Source organism: Poecilia latipinna, unplaced genomic scaffold, assembly GCF_001443285.1.
Source record: "Poecilia latipinna isolate Pla-1442-1.1 unplaced genomic scaffold, P_latipinna-1.0 Scaffold237, whole genome shotgun sequence".
Lineage (NCBI taxonomy): Eukaryota > Metazoa > Chordata > Actinopteri > Cyprinodontiformes > Poeciliidae > Poecilia > Poecilia latipinna.
Genome location: NW_015112853.1, coordinates 1,271,936 through 1,294,535, shown reverse-complemented (window position 1 = coordinate 1,294,535; position 22,600 = coordinate 1,271,936). Strand labels below are relative to the sequence as shown.

The 22,600-nt window shown below is 40.3% G+C and overlaps 1 protein-coding gene across 3 annotated transcripts in view; it reads left to right on the top strand.

Moving 5' to 3' along the window:
- Nucleotides 1-22,600, top strand: part of zcchc7 (zinc finger, CCHC domain containing 7) — a 59,089-nt gene that overhangs the window by 25,384 nt on the left and 11,105 nt on the right. For all 3 annotated transcript variants that reach the window (XM_015032385.1, XM_015032383.1, XM_015032384.1), the window contains exons 4-7: nt 13,365-13,426; nt 13,676-13,813; nt 13,917-14,087; nt 16,624-16,659. In XM_015032385.1, coding sequence (XP_014887871.1) covers nt 13,365-13,426; nt 13,676-13,813; nt 13,917-14,087; nt 16,624-16,659 — 407 coding nt within the window. The remainder of the gene's footprint in view (nt 1-13,364; nt 13,427-13,675; nt 13,814-13,916; nt 14,088-16,623; nt 16,660-22,600) is intronic.

The following is a 22,600-nucleotide window of genomic DNA, read 5'->3' as shown; positions in this document are numbered from 1 at the left end:
AACATTTATGCGCCCCTCTTTGTTCTCCTTAAACCCCCCCCCCCCCCCCAAAAAAAAAAAAAACAAGTTAACACCTTCTCTGTCATTAAAAAGGCTTTAAAGTGTGGGAGTTGTATCACCTTTTTTGTGAGGTTTTGAAACTACAATGTACAACTTTTTAACACCGTAGCATATCTTGATGCCTAAGCCTACAGCGCACACACACGCAGTCCAAAATCTTCATTCATGATGGGACTGCCAGCGTCTGCAGTGTGGTTCTCTTCTGCACGCTTGGACAGAGCGCACTGTGGGAAAACCCTGCATTTATATTATTCAGTCCAAGTTCAGATGGGCTTGTCAGGAAAGCTGCTGTTTTTATTACCTGTCAGAGGGGGGGAAAAAAAAAAAACAGTGGATGGATGCAAAAGAGGGGAGCAAATTAAACGACACTAAATGAGACCCCCTATCTCTCTGCTCTCATGCCATTCCTCCCAGCGCCGCTGACACACGCAGACTCTGACAGCACGCTGTTGTTCAGCTCTATCTGTGGGCTACCTTCAACTGGGGTTTATCTGTCAGTCAGATGCGGCAATTATTTTGTTCGTCACCAAGTTACATCTTTAGCCGGTATGGAATCAGCTGAGCCAGGCGCTGGCTCTCGGGTGGAATGAGAGGTCTCGGGTTTTTATTGAATGAGTTTGACGCTGATTTGACATCTATAAATGAATCAAAGCATGAAAATGTGCATTAATATGTTCTTAAAGATGATTTATGCATCATTTGAGGAAGTGAGGGAAGACCTTGGTGTTTCCTCCCATTACTTCCCCACCCAGCAAAGGCTCTCCCCCCTTCCTACCCCTTTCAGCCAGGCATAACCTCTGCCATCTGCCCACTCCCCTCCTCTTACCATCTTCCTCCCGTTTTCCGTCTCCCCTTGTTTTCCTCCTCCTCCCCCTGGACCTCTCAACACCTCCCTCCTCCCGCTGTTCATTTAGGACCTTTATGAAGGCCTTTTTGCTTGCATTCAGTGGAATATTAACTCTTGTTATTAGAGATTTGTGTTGCTGTGACACAAAATGGAAGGATGCTGGCAAAATGTATTTACACTTTCTTTCTCATATAATTTTCTGCAATATAAGAGGGTGAATAATAACGAAGGACTGTAGTTCGCATCTAATGATGTAGCAAAAATATAGTTTTTAATCATGATTCTTCATGTAAAAGCATAGTTCCTAACCACAAAAAGAACATATCTGAAATGATTAGTTTGTGCAAGTTTGCAAACTTCTGATAAGCAAGATGTGAAAATGATTAGTGTGTGCAAATGTATCATTGCTATCATCTCAGTACTTGTCATGGTTTCATCACTCATAATCATCCTAACATACGGATAATAATTACAGTATTCAGCTCACACTCTTATGCTTCATAAGGTGACAGGAAGCTGTCAGCGATTTACTTTACACACACACACACACACACACACACACACACACACACACACACACACACACACACACACACACAAAGCTCTTTATTGTAAATGTCTGAAAGGAAGTTGCCTGAGATTATTTAACTTTATGCTATAACTAACAGCATAAACTAGAACATCTTTATAATTGCAAACAGAAGCTGAAAGTCAACTTACTTAGCATCAGATCCTAGTGGCTGCTGAAGGCTAATGTCCCAATGTGTGGTATAAAATGGGTCAGACGTTTAGAAAAGGTTTCCAGGGATAATTGTTTGCTTTATGATTTTGTGTTTTGAAGACATTGTACTTTTATATTAAACTCAAAGGCTTGGTTTAGGTTATATATATTAATATTTGAGGATTTTATGGATATAAACAATATTTAAGTATTTGAAATTCTTTGGGAACACCATGGAGTTACCAGAGAGGAGGCATATTAAACCTAGCAGGCATCATTTACCCCTGCTGATGTATTTGATTATCTGTTAATGTACTGTAATTTACATTAGTAAAACTGCACCAAAACTGACTGCAGCCCACGGCCCACATCTTTGTAATCCTGAGTATAAAGTCTAAACTACAGCTAAATAACAGTTGGTTCTCTTTGCTGGTTAAAATATTCTGTCTGGATACATTAAAATGTTTTTTTTTATTCTTTACCAAAAAATGTAAGGCTGATTTCAGTGTAATTTTCCTGACTGTCGATAGCTATTTTTATTACTTGTGGTTTTAGAAGTACGTAGGTAATTCAAAGAAATGCGTTTGATTTTTAGAGGGGATTTTTAATGAGATCTCGTGATATTAGAACATGAAATTTCTCGACAAATTGAAGTAGGTCTCCTGAAAAGAGAAATCATCAAATGTGGTTTGACAAACAAGACAAATTATTTGTATTTACCTCAAGAAGTGATATAGTGATACACTAAAACGAAGTAACTAAACCAAAGTTTGCATCTCAGTGTATCAAAGTAAATAAAAGTCTGTGGAAATGTGGAAGTTGTTTCTGTGAGAAAACTTAATTATTATTTCTGCACCTATGAGACAGAGTGGGACTTTAAGCAACAACAGGAAGCAAAGTTGCTCTGGTTTATCCCTCAGTTTCCCCTTACTGATGACAGATGATGTTGGATTTGGAAATCTGAGTGAAGGAATGAATTAACACTCCCTAGAACATGATCACTGATACTGCTTGTTATAACTGTGCCAATTTAAGATTAAATTTAAAATGTCAACTTCAAATCGTTTTGTTTAAAAATGGAAAAAATCCTGCTTTACAGTGACTGACCTCTCACACATGTGGAGTGACACCTCCTTTGCTCCAAATATAAATAATTCAGGACCACGAAAAGCAGGAGGACCACATGAGATGTATTTTTGCTGGTTTTATCTGTTTTAGTTTTAATTAAGGGCACTTAAAATGAATATCAACAGTTTAAAGCTTTAAAGCTTAAGATGGACAATAATCAGTGACAAAACTCTTTCTTTAAAGTTTAGAGGTGTATAAAAAAAAGCATAAAAAGTGGACTAATGGCAAGATTTCCATGAAAAATATAATTTAAAATGTTTGCCTCTGGTTATTTTCTTACATTTTGACTGTTAAATGTTGCATAAAGTTCAGACTGCTACCTGCAAAGTGCGAAGGACAGCTGAATGATTCATAAACTGTATTTGAACGAAGCGATAAAACAGCCATATTGGGTGCCCCTCTTCTAATCCTCTATTGTTCGTTGTCTGTCCCCCGTCCCACAGAGGGGCTGCTCTAATTAAAGACTAATAATTGTATTGTTTTTTCAAGCCTATTGAGACAGAGATTCTGCTCTTCAATCATTCTCTGCCTCCCATGTAGCCTGGCCATGGAGGGCTATCTCTCTGGATGAAGTCTTAAAAACATGCTGTGAATAACTCTTTGGGTGTGTGTTTTTGCAGCTGTGTATGTGTGTCTGAGGGGGGAGGAGGGAAAGGAGGAATGAAATGGGTAAATCTAAATTAAAACTTTAAAGCATCATTATTTAATTACCCCAAAGGCTGTGGATTTGAAGGATTGAAGGGTGGCTTTGTGTGTGTGTGTATTTGCTCATGCAAACATGTGCTGCTATCCAGGATTATTTCACTTTTTCAATTCGCCTTTTCTGCTCAAAATGTGTGTGTGTGTGTGTCTGTGTGTGCGTGCGTGCGTGCGTGTGTGTGTGAACCTGTTATTGGTTGCCCAATCCCATTGCCCCCTCCTTCACCTCTATCCTGCACACACGTACATGCAGACACACATGCTGAAGCGCCGCCAGATAAAAAGGCATTATGGTAAATTCCACTTAATGACAAATTTTTAATTTGGGGAACAGGGCCTGGTGAATGGAGCTTAATTACCGGGGCCAAAGATCCCTCGGAAAAATAACCCTCTCGACGTGCCCAACCTGCCCGATAATGGAGCGCTCTGCAAAATGGTTTAGATTAACCAGCTCCGTTTATCTCGCCTCCTGCAATCCCCCCCCCCCCTCCGCCTCCTCCTCTGTATAATAACAAAAATAACAATCATGAAAATTCTATCTGCCTCCCAGCCCCCATCAGCCCGCTCCCCTCTCTCGCCTCTCTGCCCTCCCGCCCTCTGCCTTGCTCACTCCCGCAGGAGGAAATTCATCAAAATGAAATTGAGGTTGCAACTCAGTGGTTTTATTAAAATATATTTCCCCCTCACAGATGACAACAGACTGCATATTTGTGTTTTGGTGCCAAAGACAAAAGGGACAGCAGGAAAAATATGGTCATTGTTTTTATCGGAGGTATTTTGTCAACAAAAAGAATTACTTGAGTAATAAAATGTACACACTTGTTGATTATTAGCTGTTTGGCCAGCTCTCCAAATGATATGAAGCTCCACTCTGACCTCCTTTTACAAATAGGAGCTTGGCGTGAAACCCTGTGCCATATAGTTTTGTCATTTGGGAAAGTAAAAATAACAACAACAAAAAAAAAAAAGTTCAAACTAGTGCAATTTTTCTGACCCATAGATTCAGAAAATCCTTAATTCTGCTACAAGCTACTGTTTACCAATGCTGTTTCTTCTTTCATCCAGAAGAAAGTGTCAAAAATAATTGCTGTATTTTGATACTATTTAGCATCATGTGTAAAGTTTTCTGGGTTTTATAACAAGGTGTAAAACATATAATCTTCCATAATGGTTTGTGAAGAGCAAGTGTAAAAACACTACAATTTCTCTGTAATACTAAGAGTGAGATGTCTTGAAAGGGCAAAGGTTTTTGCAGATAACAGGAAGGCTCAATGGTGAACAGCACCATTGAGCTGTTTTTAGAGATTGTGGTGGCTTTTTGAAAAGCTAAAGTTTTAGTAAGGATCTACGATTCACTATGAAATACACAGACATCTGTTTTAGTAATGTTAGCCTTGCTAAAAGTGATAAATGTGTCATATCTCGTCTGAAGCAGTGGGCACACCATGCTCAGACTAAGAAAGAGCTCTGCAACAACCTGCTTCCTGTTGTATTAGATCAGTGTGATCTAATTTTGTTCAACTACTGACTGTTTCATGCATTTTTTTACCGTCACATAATGTATCAGGGAACATCTGAGCATCTTAATGTAAACGGGCAAATGAGTTATATGGTCAGTTCACAGATCAGCTATGTACTACTTGTTCTAAGCCTGTCTTAATTAACATCAGACCTGGGAGTATGCCATTAAAATGTCTTGAAAATGATGAAGTGTTTAACATGTCTCAGAGAACACATTGTTGAATCTGGCCTGAATGGGTTAATAAAAACTCTCATTATCAGCAGACTGATGATCATTTCTGTGTTTCAGATTAATAATCATTGCTCAACACACAGCAAGCGGATATTAAAAAGACACAGTGACTTCCTGTCTTCCATCAAACCTGCAGATATGCGCTGGCCCGGCTCTGGGTAACATTCGATCTGGTGTATGTGCGCACACACAAGTGCACACATGACACCACTTTTACTTTTCTTGGCATTCTTTGGTCCCTGTTGTTGTGTACCCTGATTGGACCGTGTGGTTGCCATGCGGTTGCCAGGCCGCGCCCCTGCTGTGTGGTAATTGGTGTCTGTGGTGTTGCCGCGTGGCGGCGGAGGTTTGACTGACAGCTTTGGCCACCTGCCCTGCCCTGGCTGCCAACATGGTGCGGAAGGGGGTGAAGAGGAAAAGGAGGAGGTGGCACGGGCGAGCAGAGGGTGAGCGCTTGACATGTCACAGGGGGAAGCATGGTGGGGGTTGAGGGGGTGCTTACATATCACATCATTAAAGATGAGGTGCACTGAAGTATGTTGTTTGATGTACACAAGGTGGAAATTAGATTGGAAAGCCACACACAAAAATCCCTCTCACCTGGATGAAGGCGTTGATTTTCACATTAGTCGTCCAAAAACAAAAAGTGGCTGAAATTCTTGAAATATTTAAATTGATCAAAAAATTTTTGCATCTGTTTCAACATTATATTTGATATGGTCATGACTAGATTATGTCAAATTAAGCATGTTTTTGGTAGCTGAAAGAAATGCAGGGCAGTTACCATAACAGATGGTGTATAAGGAAATGTGACAACTTGGGTTTAAGTTTGGAAATGTCTACTTTGCGTTAATCCTTAAAGAGCCTGGCTGTAAAATGTTAATATATGCTGTGCAGTAGATACTTAGAAACTACTAAATTTAGCTGCTGTTTGTTCATTTTTGAGTAAATTGTAAATCATGCATCAAGATCAAAATGGCAAAACTGAAGTGTCATAGAATTTAAGTGAAACAGTCTATTTTATGAACTTTAGGTGTAAGTACACCACTTTTGTTTTTAATGCAATTGCTTAGACCATCTCACACTTTTAGATTATTTAAAAATATTGAGATACATCGAAGGTGTTGGTGTATTTAATCCAGGTTATTTTACATGCATAAGCCCCACAATTTTAAATCTGTTTGAAAGAGACATAAATGTCAGTGCTTCTGTGTTGATGTGCCACACCAAACTCCAGGCACAACATTACAACACTACTATAAACATTATTTTGAAATTAATGTTAATTTTAAGCTTTTTTTTTTCTTTTTTTTTTTACAAATTGTCTTTGATATAAATATTTGACTCACTGATGGAACCTTTCCTTTACCAGGTTCACTGTAACAGAACATTGACACTTTACAATTTTTTGTTGTTCTTGCATTGTGTTTTTTTCTTTGTTTTCCATAGTTAAACTAATCGTAATACTAAACGATGACCTCTGTAAGCATACAAATAATGATTTCGCTCACTAAACCCCAAATATTTATATATAAATTTATATTGCATTATATATAATATTAATAAATACCTCTCAAACTTTGCTACCCTTAGCAGCACCAATTGTCATCAAGAACGTTACATCGCTGTGGTGAAATTTTGACTCACTCTTTTTTTGCAGCATCTTAGGCAGATTTAAGTTTAGGTTTTGACTAGACCACTTCATGTTTCATTTATTCATTTATTTTGAGGCATTCCGATTTGGCTTTACCAGTGTGCTGTGGACACACTTCATAACCAAAATGCACCAACTAGTGGCTGGACATTTCTCCCTCAGGATTCACTAGTAATGAGCAGAGTTCATGGTTCTATCATGACAGGTAGTCCAGGTTCAGAAGCAACGCAGCCCCAGATCATGTTTTGACTCTAGATGTGACATCCTTTTCTTAAAATACAGTGCTAGGTATATGCAATGGGACAAAGAAAACCCTACTTTGTCTCATCAGAATGTTTTTCTAAATGTGAGACGGGTCTTTGTGCTCTGTTTGGTCAGCTATGGTTTTCTCATTTGAACTCTGCCATGGAGGCCATTTTTTCTCAGTTTCTTTCTCAGTTTTAAATCAGGAACAGTGATCTGATCTTAGGCACGTGAGGCCAGTAGTGCTTTATCTGCTTGGCTTTGATTTCTTTGTGATGTGTCATTAATGCACTGTTTCATGTTTTCTCCATCTGAGCCTTAGATATAGATATTACATATCTATATCTAGGATATAGATATGTAATCATATCTATATCCTAGATGGTGTCTGTAACTTTGACTCTTATGTGTTTAATTTGTTTTTATCGGTGTGTGTTTAGGTTTCTTCTACTGTTTGTGGTCAGACAGTTTTTATTTGAAAGCTTTCTTGCTTCTACTTGTCTTGCAGTAATCAGGCTTGGCTGTGATAAATGATTAACCAAACTGTGGTTCATCACAGTTAGATCATGATTTCACTCTTTCACACAAGACCAGTTGATTTCAGATGGTGCTTTCCCTAATGAACAAAATCATCATTGATAAGTTTTATTCTGTATTTTCTCATAATTTTTTTATCTAGTATTTACATTTGTTTGATCTTAAATATTTCAGTGACAATAAATCAAAATCAGAAGAAATCTGAAAGGATTCACATACATTTTTTTCTGCACTGTAGCTGCTTTGCCCATTATCTCCTGTATGTTTTCAGATGCTTCTGCCTCCTTTCCTCTGCTACTCAGCTTTCATGTTCTTCATCTCCTCCTGACCCCTCCTCATCTTCTCATTGTTCGTTTTCATCTCACTTGCTCAGTTTCTTCCTTCTGTTTTACACTCTTTTGCTGTGTTTCAATCTCACTGAGGGGAAGCCTGTATGGCAAGAGGTGATGTCCCAGAAGAAATGCTTTTTTTGTGCACACACTCAGACACACACTCCCACACACCCTCACCATTGTCATGTTTGCCGTTGCTAATCCTGCCCTGCCGCTTCAGTATCAAACATAACCTACGTTTGGGGTGAAAGGCCGCTGTTTTACTTCTCCTGTGTGTGTGTGTGAACGCATACTGACTGGTGGATTAATGAGCCTGGGCGGGTTGGCTTGCTGTGCCTGGTTAAGTGCTGGGACAAGAGAGTGGGAATCCAATCCAGGCCTCAGATTTGGTTTAAATGAAGGCCGATTTTAGGCAACAACAAACTGAACACAGACAGGCCTGAGCGTACGGCTGGTCTCTGCCTCGTCCTTGGTTTATCAGACTTAAACCATCCTGTCTGAACCTTATCCCATTTGTGTGTGCGCATCACCCCAGGAGACCCGGGTGTTCATGGTTCATTAGCCACACGTACACTTCCGTTCTGCTCTTGCTGGTAAAAGGGACAGATTCACACCCACACATACGCGCACACACACTCAATTCCTCTGTTTTGTTTTGTTCTGCCGGCTCTGATGAACAGGCACGCAGCTTCCTCCCCTCTCCTCCTCGTCTTCTAGTAATCAGGGTACCTCTGAGACAGACAGGTAGCATCTGTCGCTTTCTCTCCCCTGATCCGGCCCTCCCTCCGTTTCTCAGTCTCCCTCTCTTCCATGCCATTGTGCTGCATTACCCTTGACGATAGAGTGATGAGATAATGAACGAGTTATCCTCCAGAAATAGTCAGCCGAAGTCCCAGAAAGTGGAGTGAATTGGACTTTTCCTCAAATTTCTATCAGGTGACTCGGGCGCTGTTTGGCACACTGATGTCTGATGGTGACGGCAGCCACCTTAACATCAAAGATCGTTGGGCGTACACCTCTTAGTTGGGTGCTAGGAGTGCCTCCCCATTAGATCTGTTGAAATTGAGCAGTTGCGTTCGACACGGCGGAGGCCTCTCGTGAGTCTGTTCAGATGCTCGAAGAAGCTGCTGCCATCTGCTTTTTCAGCTCCAGACTCCTTCATATCCGTCGGGCCACGATGGAACGAGGCTGTGATGGTTTGGTTTTGAACAGGGCCTCCGGGGTGATTAGCATATTTTCACCCTGTGTACAGACAACAGACCAACCCACCCACCCTCTCCTTCCCTTCCCTCTCCTTCACCCCTCCACTCATGTGTTTGATTCCTCGGCCGTGACAAAGAGCTTCACCCTTTATCTACGTGTGTGTGTGTTGGCTCGGTGAGATGGGGGTGGCCTTTAGATTAAGGGAAAGCTTCCTGCTCTTTATTTGGGGAGTCCCCCTGGGAGACGCCTTGGGAACGACTTTCGTTGAGTCACTAACGCCTACTTACATTCACACATACACAGATGCACTTCAGCACACACACACACACCCACACACCTTTCACCCCTCTTTTTTTTTCAGCTGCCCATTGACCGGGTACTGGTTGTTGTGTAACACCAGCTAAGCGTGCAAAGAGGCATACACATGTCCCACTGAGGCCCCCTAGTCTGCTCACAGTAGCCCAGCATTAGGAGACCTCTTTGCTCTCCCCTCAATGTAAACTCACAATCACCAACTGGAAGAAAATATCTTACTTTGCTGTGACAATAAAAGTAAAAACGGATGCACCTTTGCAGGTATTTAAAAAAACTGAAGTGAACTTCTGCTGAAATTACACCTTTATTGAGCGGCCAAATGCTGGGAGGTACGCTTTGCGTCAAGCCCACTTGGTTGCAAATTTATGGATTTTATTGGGGAACTATAAAGACGTAAAACAGTCAAGTCAGTTTTTAAAACTGAAATGGTTAAACAATAGAGTTCTGAACATTTTTATATAAATTACAGCTGAAACCACAAAAGCCACAGGAGCATCTCAATAAATTGGAACCTCACCCAGCACTTTATTTGTGATTAATCAAATTGAAGAAGTTTATTATAAAGTAATGTATTTTAAGCCTTTACGTCTGTTCAATTTGAAGATGTTGGCCTACAGCTAATACGGAGTCGAAATTCAGTCTCTCTGAAAATTAGAATACAAATGGAGAAAGGCTTTTTTTAGAGTTAGGTTGTGAATCTAAAACAGACCAAATTTCTTTTGTTTTAGGTCAGTTACCAAAATAATTTCAATTTACTAAATGCCACAATAACAAGAGAAAGAATGTGCCAGAGGTTTATATAAAGTCTTCAGAATCAGAGGTTTACATACATTTCCTGAGTATTTGGTAAACTGTATGACTTGGGTTTGGAGTTTTCTTCCTGACGTTAATCACAATAGTTTATTGAGGTCTGGCTTATTCCTCAGGACATCAGGGCTTTGTGATGGTCACACCAGAACATTGACCTTGTCATCATGAAGCCACTTTGTAACCACTTTGGCTGTATGCTCAGGATTATTATCCACATGGAAGACCCATTTGTGCCCAAGCTTCAACTTCCTGTGTGCTGCTTTTATTTGTTCCTTCAATATTTTTACATAATGTTCTTTCTTTTTCATGCCATCTATTTAATTAATAACCAGGTCTCTCTGCAACAAAGCACCCCCATAGCATAATGCTGCCACCCCCATACTTTACAGTTAGGATGGTTCAAGCATCCCTGTTTTTCCTCCATACATAACGATGGTTGTTATAGTCAAACAGTTTCACTTTACTTTCATCAAACTGCAGAAAAGTCTCCAAAAATCAAGGTTTTTGTTGCTGTGTGCCTTGGCAAACTGCAGTCTGGTTTGTTGAGTATTGTTGAATCATAAATCTTGGTTTGATTTATGATATGTATCTTTTGCAGCTTGGTTAATTTTAAAGACTAAGAATAAGAATAGGTCTACATAAGAGCATATGAGATAGTACATCATTCATAACCCTTAGAGCCTTTCCTAAATTGAGCCATTTAGGAAAGGGAAAGCAATTTTATTGGCATTGCACATTTTCAGAAACAAGGCAAAGTTCTCATGATTAAAAGCAAAATAAAACAACAACCAAAACACAAATAAAGCAAAGCAATAGCACAATGAAAAACAGACTGCAGTCAATAATCTAGTTGTAATTAATCAAAGATAACTCTTAGAAATTAAATTTTAGCCTAGAAAAGGAAATCAGCGTTTTGGCTGGGGAAGCGGAGTAGAATTCATCCAGGAGGCTTGAGTGGTCTGAAAGGTTGATACATCAACAACAACAACAACAGGTCTTTAATGTATTTTGGTTCAAAGTCATTGAGTAATTTATCAACTGTTTTTAGTGCGAACATGAGCAGCAACGTTCTGGATCACCTGCAGCCGATTGGTTGGTATTTTTAGGTAGCTTTGTGAAGACACTCTTGCAGTAATCAATGCGATTAAAAACAAACACATGCATGAGTTTCTCTAGATGTCACTGGGACATTATTCCTTTAGTTCTAGAAATGTTCTTCAGGTGATAAAAGGCTGACTCTTTAATTGTCTTTATGTGACTGAAAGCTCAGATCTGAGTTCATCACTACTCTACAGGTTTCAACTCATTTTAAAGAAGCTCTTCGTTATCTCAGATCCATCAAGCAAAATTGTACTTCAGGATTTGAAGCACGCACTGAGTGTTGGTGACGGCACGGGCTTGCTGGTTTTTGTGATGGTGTCTGTGTGTGTATTTAGAGGTGAAGGTCGAGGCAGAAAGAAACCCCATCCAAACAGCAGCCATTTTAATTTGTTTGACAGGGAAGAGAGGTGATAACCTCCCTCTGCAGCCTCTCACCCGGGGAAGGGTGGGAGGGTTAGAAAACAAGGAGAGGAGGCAAAAGCAAAAGGAAGGAGGGAAGAGCTGCATAGCGATAAGAGGGCTGGATAGAGAGAATCTGAAAGAGGACTGGAGGAGAGAAGGGTGGAAAGGAGAGTGTAATATTTGATTATGGCTCAAGGCTGTGTGTTTATCCAAAGGCTAAAGACTGCCAACCAGCTAATCGCGAGAGGTCGATGTGTGTGGGTGTGTCTGTGTTCCTGAAAGCATGTGTGGGTCATCGCTATCGGCACATAATTTTATGCCGGCTACACGTGTCTGTGTGTTTGTGCTTGTGTGAACGTTAGGATTTCTGGATGTCGGTTACAGTTCTGTGGGCCTGAGGAGAATACGGCGCTCTCCCTCAGGGTGCTGTTAGTGCCACTCTCATACAGATGTGCCGGGCTGCCATTGTGTCAGTTTCGCTGTGGGTTAACGTGTGTGTGTGCGTGTGTGTGTGTGTCCCCTCTGTCACAGGAAGCAAAAGCCATCCCACAGGATTTAGAGTTCCTAACAGGGTTGTTTGGTTTTGTGGAGTTTATACGTTGTGGCTTGTTTTGAATCCTGATTCAAATGTGCAGTCACATATTTTTTTTTTAAAGATTTATTTACTGGCACCAAGAAAAAAATGGCCAAAAATAAAGCACAAATGGAAAGGACACAAGTTCAGATACACCAGTCTAAAACCTGAAAGGTTTGTGGTTCTTTTGCACATCTCCCCTTTACTCTAATGCCTCTCAATAAAATCCTGCATAACCAGGTGCCACCTAATTAGTTAAGAGTATAAATGGTCTAATGTCACTTTACAGCTGTTCTGCGAAGGCCTCAGAGGACTGTTGGGGAACGAATATTAAAAAGTATGTGACATAATAGCAAACTCTCCAAACCAGCTATCAGAGCAGTAGACAATAGTGTGCTAACTCTGGAGGAGCTGCAGAACTCCACAGCTCAGCCTGGAGAGTCTTAGTCCTGCACACATAAGGTCTTCATGGATCAGTAGAAAAAGGAAGAAAACTTTTCTTTCTTGCCTCATTTATGGAGGTGAAGATAGATTGATTAAGACTGGGAAAGAGATTCACCCTCCTGCAGACCAGTGACGCTAAATATATACAAATGGAAAGATTTAGGTCACAACATATTCACATGTAAGAAAGGCCTGCTGGAAAAATAGCTCAACTTTCTCTTGCAGTGAAAGGTTGTTCTTTAAAGTACAGACTCGTGTGAACCAAGTATTTAAAAACATGTTTGCAAACCATATATTCTCTTATTTCCGCTTCACAACCAGGCATTACTTTGTGTTGGTCCTTTCACTAAAACCTCTGCATTTGACATTCAGTGTGACAATCCTCTCTACTCATCTGGAGTCCATACAAACAAACAGTGGTATATATAAAAAATAATTAAATACAGTTGAAAAAACATCCAGCCCTCTGTCACTTTAAAATGTTTTTTTTTTGCATAAATGTTTGTGCTGCAATTAATTAAACATTTTTTCTTTTTATCAGATGCTGACAAAGAAGAAGAAAAAGAAGAAGGAAGTTGGATTGTTTCAGAGAAAGATAAGGAGGTTGGTGCTGATTACCAAATTAAATTAATTAGCTCACTTTCATAGTTTACTGTCACATTAATCTCCTTTTGCTTTCTGAGATTACTTTTTAGTTTCCTTTGATAAATAAAAATAGTTTGCCGTGAGAAGATTCCTATTTGGATTTTCCGATGTTTATGTCGTCCCTTTCTTTGTATGAATCAAACATTTAGGTCTTAATGTAAAAAATGAAATGTCCAACTCATAATCAGTCTTTTCTTGTCATTTCAGGCTCAGATCTTTAACAAAGGCCAGGGTCCCAGGATCGCAGTGCACCGTATGTCTAACCGATACTACACTGGGAAGAACATCCAATGCAGAAACTGCAACAAGACAGGACATCTGTCAAAGAGCTGTCCTCACCCCAAAGTAGGTTTGCACTAATGCGATGTAGCACAGCCATCTTGTAAATAATGAACGTAAAAATGCAAGCAAACTTGCTAACTGCATTATGCTAATTGTGTTTCTGCAGAAGGTGACGCCTTGCTTTCTTTGCGGCTCAATGGGTCACCAGGCCATCACATGTCCCAATAAGCACTGCAACAACTGTGGGCAGCCTGGACACCTCAGCAGGTTCTGCAGCGAGAGATCTTATTGGCACAAACAGTGCCATCGCTGCAGCATGAGGGGACACTTCTGCGATGTGAGTAGAGGGCCATGACGATTGTCTTTTCACTTTTCTCTCGAGATGTTGCACTTATTTTCAAAATGTTGTTATCCAAACCAACATATCCTTATTTAAAGGCACTGAGTGGGCCAGAATGTTAGAACCAGTGGAAAGTGCCTGTTCCTGCTGGTATTGCTGTGTTTTTGGCTGAGTTGCTTCGATACTTTGAATTTATCTGTCATACAGATCATAGAGTGATCTCTAAGCATGTCTGGTGTCCCTAAGCATGTTTCAACAGTATCATTGTTGTGAGGCTGCAGGACAGAAATGCGGCTTTTTGATGCTGCACATGGATCCATGTGTAACATGGATGTCTTATGGACCATTACAAATACAGAAACTGGTGCATTTTGGACAAATCTCATGGTTCGCACAACATTCACAGGTGGCGGGAACCATTAAAGAACAATATGTCCTGAGTTACAAGGAAGGACTGCTGCATCATGGTGCTCTTTGTCTCGATGCAGTTTCTTGTTGCTTGACCTCCATATTCATACAGTTAGGCTCAGAGTCATCTCTACAAATTTAGATATAAAGTTATTTTCGTTAATCCAAGATTTCTAGTGGGAAGTAACACATGCATGTTCCTGAAGATATTTAATAAAAATGAAGGCATTAATTATTTGCATTCTCCTCAATAATTGATGGAAAGGCCTTTCCTTGGTGTTGCAGCAGTCAAACCTTTATTAAAGTTGCTGTAGTTTCCTGTTTCCTCTGGCATTTTCTGAATCTTTGAGGATGGAAGGCCTCCTTGCTATCACCCTAATCGTTCTCTCCCTCCACAGGACTCTGGCTGGTCCACTTGAAATCATTAGTATTGCTTCCAGTCAGAAAAAAAGACTGGCCAGAGCTAAAATAATACTTTACATCTAAATCTGCCAGCCTAATTCCACATGCTTTAAAACACTGTGTTGTTAAAATGGACATAACGACTCACATGCCAGGGTTGTCAACTAGGTGAGCTCATTACCAATCACATTTACCCCCTCAGTCTCTCTAATCACCCCACTTCTCAGTCACCAGAGGTCAACTCACATTGCTGCTCACATTAATAGATACTTAAGTAATTAGAACTTAGGTATTCCAGCTGTTTGTGTGTCTGAAAGATGCATTTAAAGACCATTAATGACAATTATCACAGTGCTCCATCACTAGCTGAGCCATTTTTACACAAATACTACAGGAGGAGGAACTGAATGGAAGAAGCAGTCTGCCGCTGCCCTCTTTTTCTTTTTTCTGTCTCGCTCTCTCTCCCTCTTCGTCAGTCAGTCATGTACTGTGCTCTGTGTGATGGATGAGTAACCAGGTGAACACCAGAGGGAGAGGGTACACCAGGACACACACAAGCCAATTTCTCTTTCTTTTTTCCTCTCTTTCTGTCTCTCAAACTCGTCTCTCATCTTCTGAATCAGATCCTTCTGTGAATCTCCCTCTTCTCACCTCTTCTACACATCGCACCACAAACAGCACAAGTCCAAAGATGTGCTCTGATATAATTACCTCTCGCTTGCAATGCACAACTTTTCTTTTTTTCTTTTCTTTATCTCCCCTTACACTCACAAATTACGCTGAACATATTAGTGTGTGTCTGTTTGTGAGAGAAAAAGAGTCAAGTCTCAGTCCCCTGGGCCTTTCTGTGTCTCTCATTAAAGACAGACGGTTGATGGAGCGCGAGTGTGTCGCTCGCCTCGCCTGTCGCCCTCGACAACAGCACACTACCCCAGCGGTTTGGAGGGATGGAGCAAATAGGAGGGGGGAAACGAGCGGCGGGGACGAGGGGTTTGTTGAAGGAAAAAGCTAGATTAAAGGTGGAGAAAGATGCAGCTGTAGAAACCCATCGAAGTTCTCCTCTGTGTTTGAGTCCAACCAGATCCAATTCCCCAACAAAAAACGCTTCAGGAAAAATGTAACTTCCCTATGAATGGCATTTTATTTAATATAAATTCAATCGAGGACCTCTAGTGTGCAAAGACCAAATTAAGATTGGCCTGTTTCACCTTGAATCTGAATTATGTCCTCACTCTGTAGGTATGCAAGTAGATAAATCCCATTGCCTGCGGCGACTGGGGCATTTTCAATTTCCCCGCGGGAAGCGGCGGTGGCGGGTAAAGGATGTCGGAGTGCTTGGGGAACAGCGTGGAGAAGCCCCAGAGATAATGCTTTATCCACACCAGCAACAAAACAACCAACTGACTCACTGACTGTTTCTGAGTGACTGACGGCACACCAGCACCGATACAGAGAGCACTTCTGAGCAGGCTTAGGGAAAGATGTGGGAAGGGACTGAGAGATTCAGAGTGGAAACTGAAAAACAAACCCTGGTATTATTTTCCTGTCTGTTAGTCAGGATCTTTCAGTTCTCGCTCTCACCTTTAACCCGTTGAAACAACAGATTTTAGTTTTCTTTTTCTGTATGCCTTCTGTTTTTACATGAAAGTGTGAAAACAGGATTGTCTTCAACAAACTGTTTTTGTGTAGAAAGTCTTTAAAAAGTTTCTTTATCTCCTTCCAGGATTGTCCAGAGATCTGGAGGCAGTACCACATCACAGTGAGTCACTTTCTTAAATAATTCAGCTCTGTCAAAACAAACATTGAACTGAAGTCAAAAGTTTATCCACTTTTGCTTGTTGAATACCTGCCAGGTTTTGTCCATATGCTGCTGCAACGCACAGGTGTTTTTCTGCCAACAATTTCTGCACTTCCCAGCACAGGAATATACAGCAAATTGAAAAGGGGCCTTTTTTGCAGCAAATGTTTATTTAGAATTAAAAACGAGGCATAAGACAGCACTGCATGTATTTTAATAAAAGCAACTGTTGTTCTGACCATAATTCCAATAATTGCTGGCTAATTTGTAGGAACACTTTCTTATAAGGTCTCCAAAAATAAAAACAAACTAACAAAAAAATCTTAATTAAAACCAGTAAAATAAGTCTTGGGGGAAACACACAAAATGTCTCCACCAAATATTAAACAATCCATTCGCTTAGATTAAACGTGATTGTGCATCAGTGCTGGTGTGATTCACTGTGGCCAAACATCCTCTCTCAGAAACTTTTGAACCCAGTTACAAAATTAACAAAATGTAGGTCTTAATTATTTAGTGGAATAAAAATGGTGCAGCGTTTAAAGGTTTTACTAAGAAAATGCAACAGGTATGAATTTATCCTCCTTCACTCTGATGTCAAACAACCTTTAGAAGTCACCGGACAGTCCAGCTGTTTTCTGAAGACCTTTCAGAGGTTTTTTAAGAAAATGTTGGAGAACAAACAGCAGACCAAGACCAAGGAAGAGTCAGAGATACAGTTTTGTAAAATCTTAATGCATGGTTCGGTTAAAAAACAATAATCCAAACTTTGATCATCTCAGAACTACGTTTGGTACTACATTTATAAGTAAAGTTGAAAATAGAAACCCGTTTTCTATTTTCCATTTTGCTTCTAGCCACGTTGGTGACACAGCAAACATGTCACCAACTTAAAATTTTAAAATATAAAAATTTTGCATGCCTGCAACATGATACACATGGCAGAAAACTCACTTTGGGTAACCCTCAATACACAATCCCCGTAGAGAAACGTGGTGGTTATTAGATCATAAGGTAGCATGGATAGCTGGGCAGAGTTGAAGTGAGGATGGACGAAGCTAAACGCCAGTGGAGCAAAGTTTCACCCTCCAGCAGGACACAAAGCCTGAACATACAGCCAGATCTGTAATGGAAATGTTGATTGTTTATTAGCATGGCTTAGTCAAAGTCAGACCCAAATCCTGCAGGGATTCTATAAACTTGAAAATTACTGTACGCAGATGATTTCCATTTCCGCTCTTGAGCCATTTTGCCATGAAGAATGCAAATAGAAATCAGTGACGTGAAAATCTGGTAAACACACAACCTCAAAAAAACTTGGTTCTTGAGATAATTCGGCACAAATGCTGCACACCATGTTTGTTAGACATTTTGTCAGAAATGTAGAAACAGTGTTCCATTTTCCTTCTATTTGTCAATTACTTATTGCTTCGGGTTTGGTCTGTCACATAAAATCCCAATAAAGTACAATGAGACTTGTGACTGTAAGGTGACGAGATATACTAGGTTTAGGTGTATGAATGCTTTTGTGAGGCCCGGTAGTTGTTACTGCAGCGGCTCCAATTAAAGAAGAGAACAGGGTGGTGATGGTGAATGGGCAGACTAAGCCAGCAGCTTTCTGAACCCAGAGCTTTATAGAGCCAGCGACGCCGGGTCTAATCAGACCGGAAACATGTCGCATCTAAACACCTCAACCTGCTGGAAACAACAAACATCCAGTGATGTTCAAACCAGTTCTTTTAAATCTTTTTCATTTTCCTCAATATAGTGCTTGAAACCGAGCAGTGTTGGTGAGTTAAGATTTCATAAAAATGGAGTAATTTGTAGTTTTATGCATGTGTAATTTCCATTCTCTGTGAGCATAAAAATATCTCTCAAGATCAACTCAAATCAATACATTATCGAAGTGTCCACACATCTTTAAAAAGTCTTAAGCTGATTTATCAAAAATGAAGTCTTCAAAACGTCTCAAACTCACTAGAAAATGTCTAAGTTGGCATTAAATAAGATATTCACAGGTCTTGTATTTAATCTCCTATGTTGTTTAATTTTCTCGCTGGACTCTTCTGTCAGGCAAAAGTTTGAGTTGCATGCAGACACTAACTATCTGCTGATAAACCCTTGCTAGCTAGCTAGCTTTTTTCCATCTATCATTGGTAAATGTAAATCATCACCAGCTGGCTGGGCGACGTTCATCTTTGCCACTGTCTCACCTCTGTTGCTGAACAATACAATGCTATGTGCATTTGGTACGAAAAAGCTTGGCACTGCTATTTGAAACACCCACTTTTCTTTTGTACATTTCTGTGGTGATACAGGTCTTAAATCTCATTCATAATGGTCTTAAAAACGTGTTTAGTTTGAGTTGGTGAAACGTGGAGAAATCCTGATTATAGAGGTTGACCCGGATGGCAAAAGTATTGAGAAAAAAGGCAAAGATCAAAGAAGCACTAACGTGTGATGTCAGTTGCACCGTGTGTGTGTGTGTGTGTGTTTGTTGTGAAGCAGTGTGTGAGAGAGTTGAAAACTGTGCGACAAACGCACAGGCCATTAGTAAGCAGAAAGTTATCAGCCCTTTTCCGTGTGTCGGTGTGTGTATTTCCCAAATTTAAAAAGATAACTAATTTTCCTGGCTTGTTGTCAGTGTGTGTGTGTGTGTGCGTGTGTGTGTGTGTGCATCTGAGCGAGGGGGTGATATAGACCTCAGCCTAAGAGAAAAGAGCAGCTTGTTTGTCAATTAAAAGACGTGATAAAGCATGAAATGGGCTGCCAACACCACGCGGGACGAGGGGAGCGGAGAAGACGGAAGAAGAGTGTGTGTTTGCATACATCTTGCCGTGCACTTTGTGTGGATGTGTGTGTTTGGGGAGGTCTGTCACTCTCCTCTATGGAGATTAATTAGCAGGGGCTGTCTAATGAAAAGGCAGCATCGTTAGCGCCGGGGTGGCTCGGAGGGAGAGACGGAGTGAAAAAGAGGAAGGCGGAGGGAGTGGGACGGAGACGTTCCAGGGGAGATGCTGGCAGACAGGACGGGAGCCGACTTTAATTGTTGCTCGTGTTTTGGCGAAAAAAGCCGATTTTAGTTTCACCGAGAGCCACAGAGCAGAGGGGACAGGCCCCACGACTTCAGGTCTCCTGCATCTTCCTCGACGATGGAGCCTCTCCTGTGTGTGTTTCTGTGTGTGTGTGTGTGTGAGAGAGAGACGGCGTGCTTTAACGGGTGGAGGATTGTGACCCAGGTCTAATTGAAGTATTTAAGCCATTTAAGCACTGGGAACAGAAGGTCGTTACAGATCCAAACTGGCATGGGGGTTAGGGGCCCCGCGCAGACACAACCACACTTCCACACTTGCATACAAAGGGCTCCTTCTGTTTAAGACAGCCTCATTTTATTCATGATGCTGCTTATGACCCTGAACTCCCCAATGTGAGAAGGTGTGTGTGTGTGTGAATGTGTGAATGTGTGTGTGTGTTCGCTTTGGGAGATGTGGCTCTGTCACCTTCCGCTGGGCTCAGCCAGGTGTGAAAAGGCATTCTGTCAGACCTCCCTGCTACCGGGTCCATTTATCCGTCCTTCGTTCATGTATGTGTGTGTGCGTGGGTGCGTGCTCGGTCCATTTATCTTCCGTGAGTGTATGTGTTGTCTTCCTGCACCTGGCCCTCAACTAACAAACTCCTCCAAACCCCTCAGTATAGACCACAAAGCCCAGGGGCATTTACTGAGAAACTACGATACTGACACACATGGACACACACAAGCATGCGCGCACGTCCAAATATAAAGAGCGGGAAATGGGGTAAAAAGAAAACCCGCAACATTTTCATCATCTCTGTCAAAGGGATCTGAACGTTTTTTTTTTTTTTTTTTTTTTTTTTTTACTTATTCAAAAAGACGTTTTCTTATTAAAGAACAGGTTGATTTCAATATCTCTTTTCGGCTGTCCCTCTTTTTCACGAACCCACACACAGAAACACGGCTGCAGATGGCCTGGTTTTACTTCTGTCTTTTTCATGCACCTTCTACATGGTGACGGCTGCAGACTCCTTCTCTCTTGCTCTTTTCATTCCCACTGAATACTGCAAACACTAACTGCAGATAGAAAAGCCACCAGAATACTCTGCTTCTTTATTCAGGCTGAGCTCGTCGTCTTTTGGGTTTGCCTTCATGTCCCAAAATGGAAAAAAGATTTGAAGTTGATGCATTTGGGCCAACAGTGGCTAAATGTTAACCTGTCCAGGTCCTTCTGTATGATCGCATCTACAATGCCTGTCATTTCCGTTTGCTGAATCGGTTTGTGCTTCCTCTGCATGCGGTTATGTGCAGAACGAGCAAAAATGAAGTTCATGCCATAAATGGCAGATTGAATTAGTTTTTGAAGGATATTTAAACACCACTTTGCAGAGAATGGACATTGTAGCTAAAATGTAAACATGATGCAATGATTAGTTTGAACTAAGTAAACCCGGAAATGTGATGCTAAGAAACAACTTTTATTAATAAGTTTGCTTTTAATTGGGTGTGTGGTTCCTCAAGTTTCACGCTATTAGCAAAAGTATTTAACAAAAATGATCAGTTTGCTTTAATTCAAAACTGAAATGCATCAATTATTTATTACCACTACAAAAGTAATGTGGATTCCAATTATAGCCATATTGCTTAGCATTTATTTATAGATTTCTGTTCTTATTTGTTTAAAAATCCAAGCTTAAATTCTGCTTCAGTAACAAGAAATGATATAAATTTAAGTTGTCATTTGCGTGCAGAGATTTAGCTTTGTTCATAACAAATATACACAATAGTGAAAAATGCAGGTTAAACAGCAACTCTATTGGCAGTTTTTAAGTAAACTTGTTAATTGTGCAAAAATGTTATAATTTAGGATTATTGCTGAGTTTTCTGGTTAATTACTCAAGCTATCTGCTCATGTGGTGAACCTGCAGTCAGCCACTTAGCATTCCTACCACTTTAGCCTCTTGGCATGACATCTGTACTTTATCCTAAAGTGTTACTTTAGTTACCTTAATGGGTGACACTCTTTCAGCTTCCATGCTATCGCTTTCCAAACGTCCAACTTTCTTCCCTGTAAATTAGAAAGAATATGTGGGAGTAAGTAGCGGAGCGCCAGCAAGGAGCGACTGTACTCCAGAAAGCAGGAGCAGCTCTGCTTGCTCCAGAATCTTCTCTGGCATTTTATTAAAAGAATTTTAAAACGTAACAATTGGATGGCAACATTTTAGTGCTTTTGAAACTTTGACGTTTTAAAAGTTTGATGCCCATTTGGTTCCTATGCGATGTTGAAATGTTTACATTTCTTATTTTCAAAGGCTGGATAATTTTGGAAAAAGAAAACTACATATAGAAGAATGTTTACCTTTCTAAACTTGATTCCTTCTCCCATTTTCTAAAAGAAATGGGCAACATGTATGAAATGTTGCTTTTTTAAAAATAGTTTGGTATTCAAATGACACCCTTTGTTTTCAATTTGCCACATCACACCTTGATTTAAACATTTTAATCTTAGTGATTAGAAGATGATTGTGTAGATTTTGCCAGAATTTCAAAACTAAGGACATTTCTCTATATTAAAATGCCAGATAAAGCAGTATTTCAACAATTTTTTTATTTATTTCTTTTTACATTTTTATAAACAAAATAAAGGCATCAGACTTCATAAACTATGCTTTGAAGAATCTGAATTTATTGTAGAATAATACAGCTCAGAATTGGCGAGTCAAAGTGTTGAAGATTTTAAAACGGAGTTGATCTCAGCTGCTCCAGATGCAAAAAAAAAAAAGCTGTAAAATTGGCAGTTTACCAAGCTGCCGAACTGAAAACCAACTTTTATTCTGCGTATTGAACATGCAGATAATAAAATCTGATTACTGTACATTTTCCAGGTAA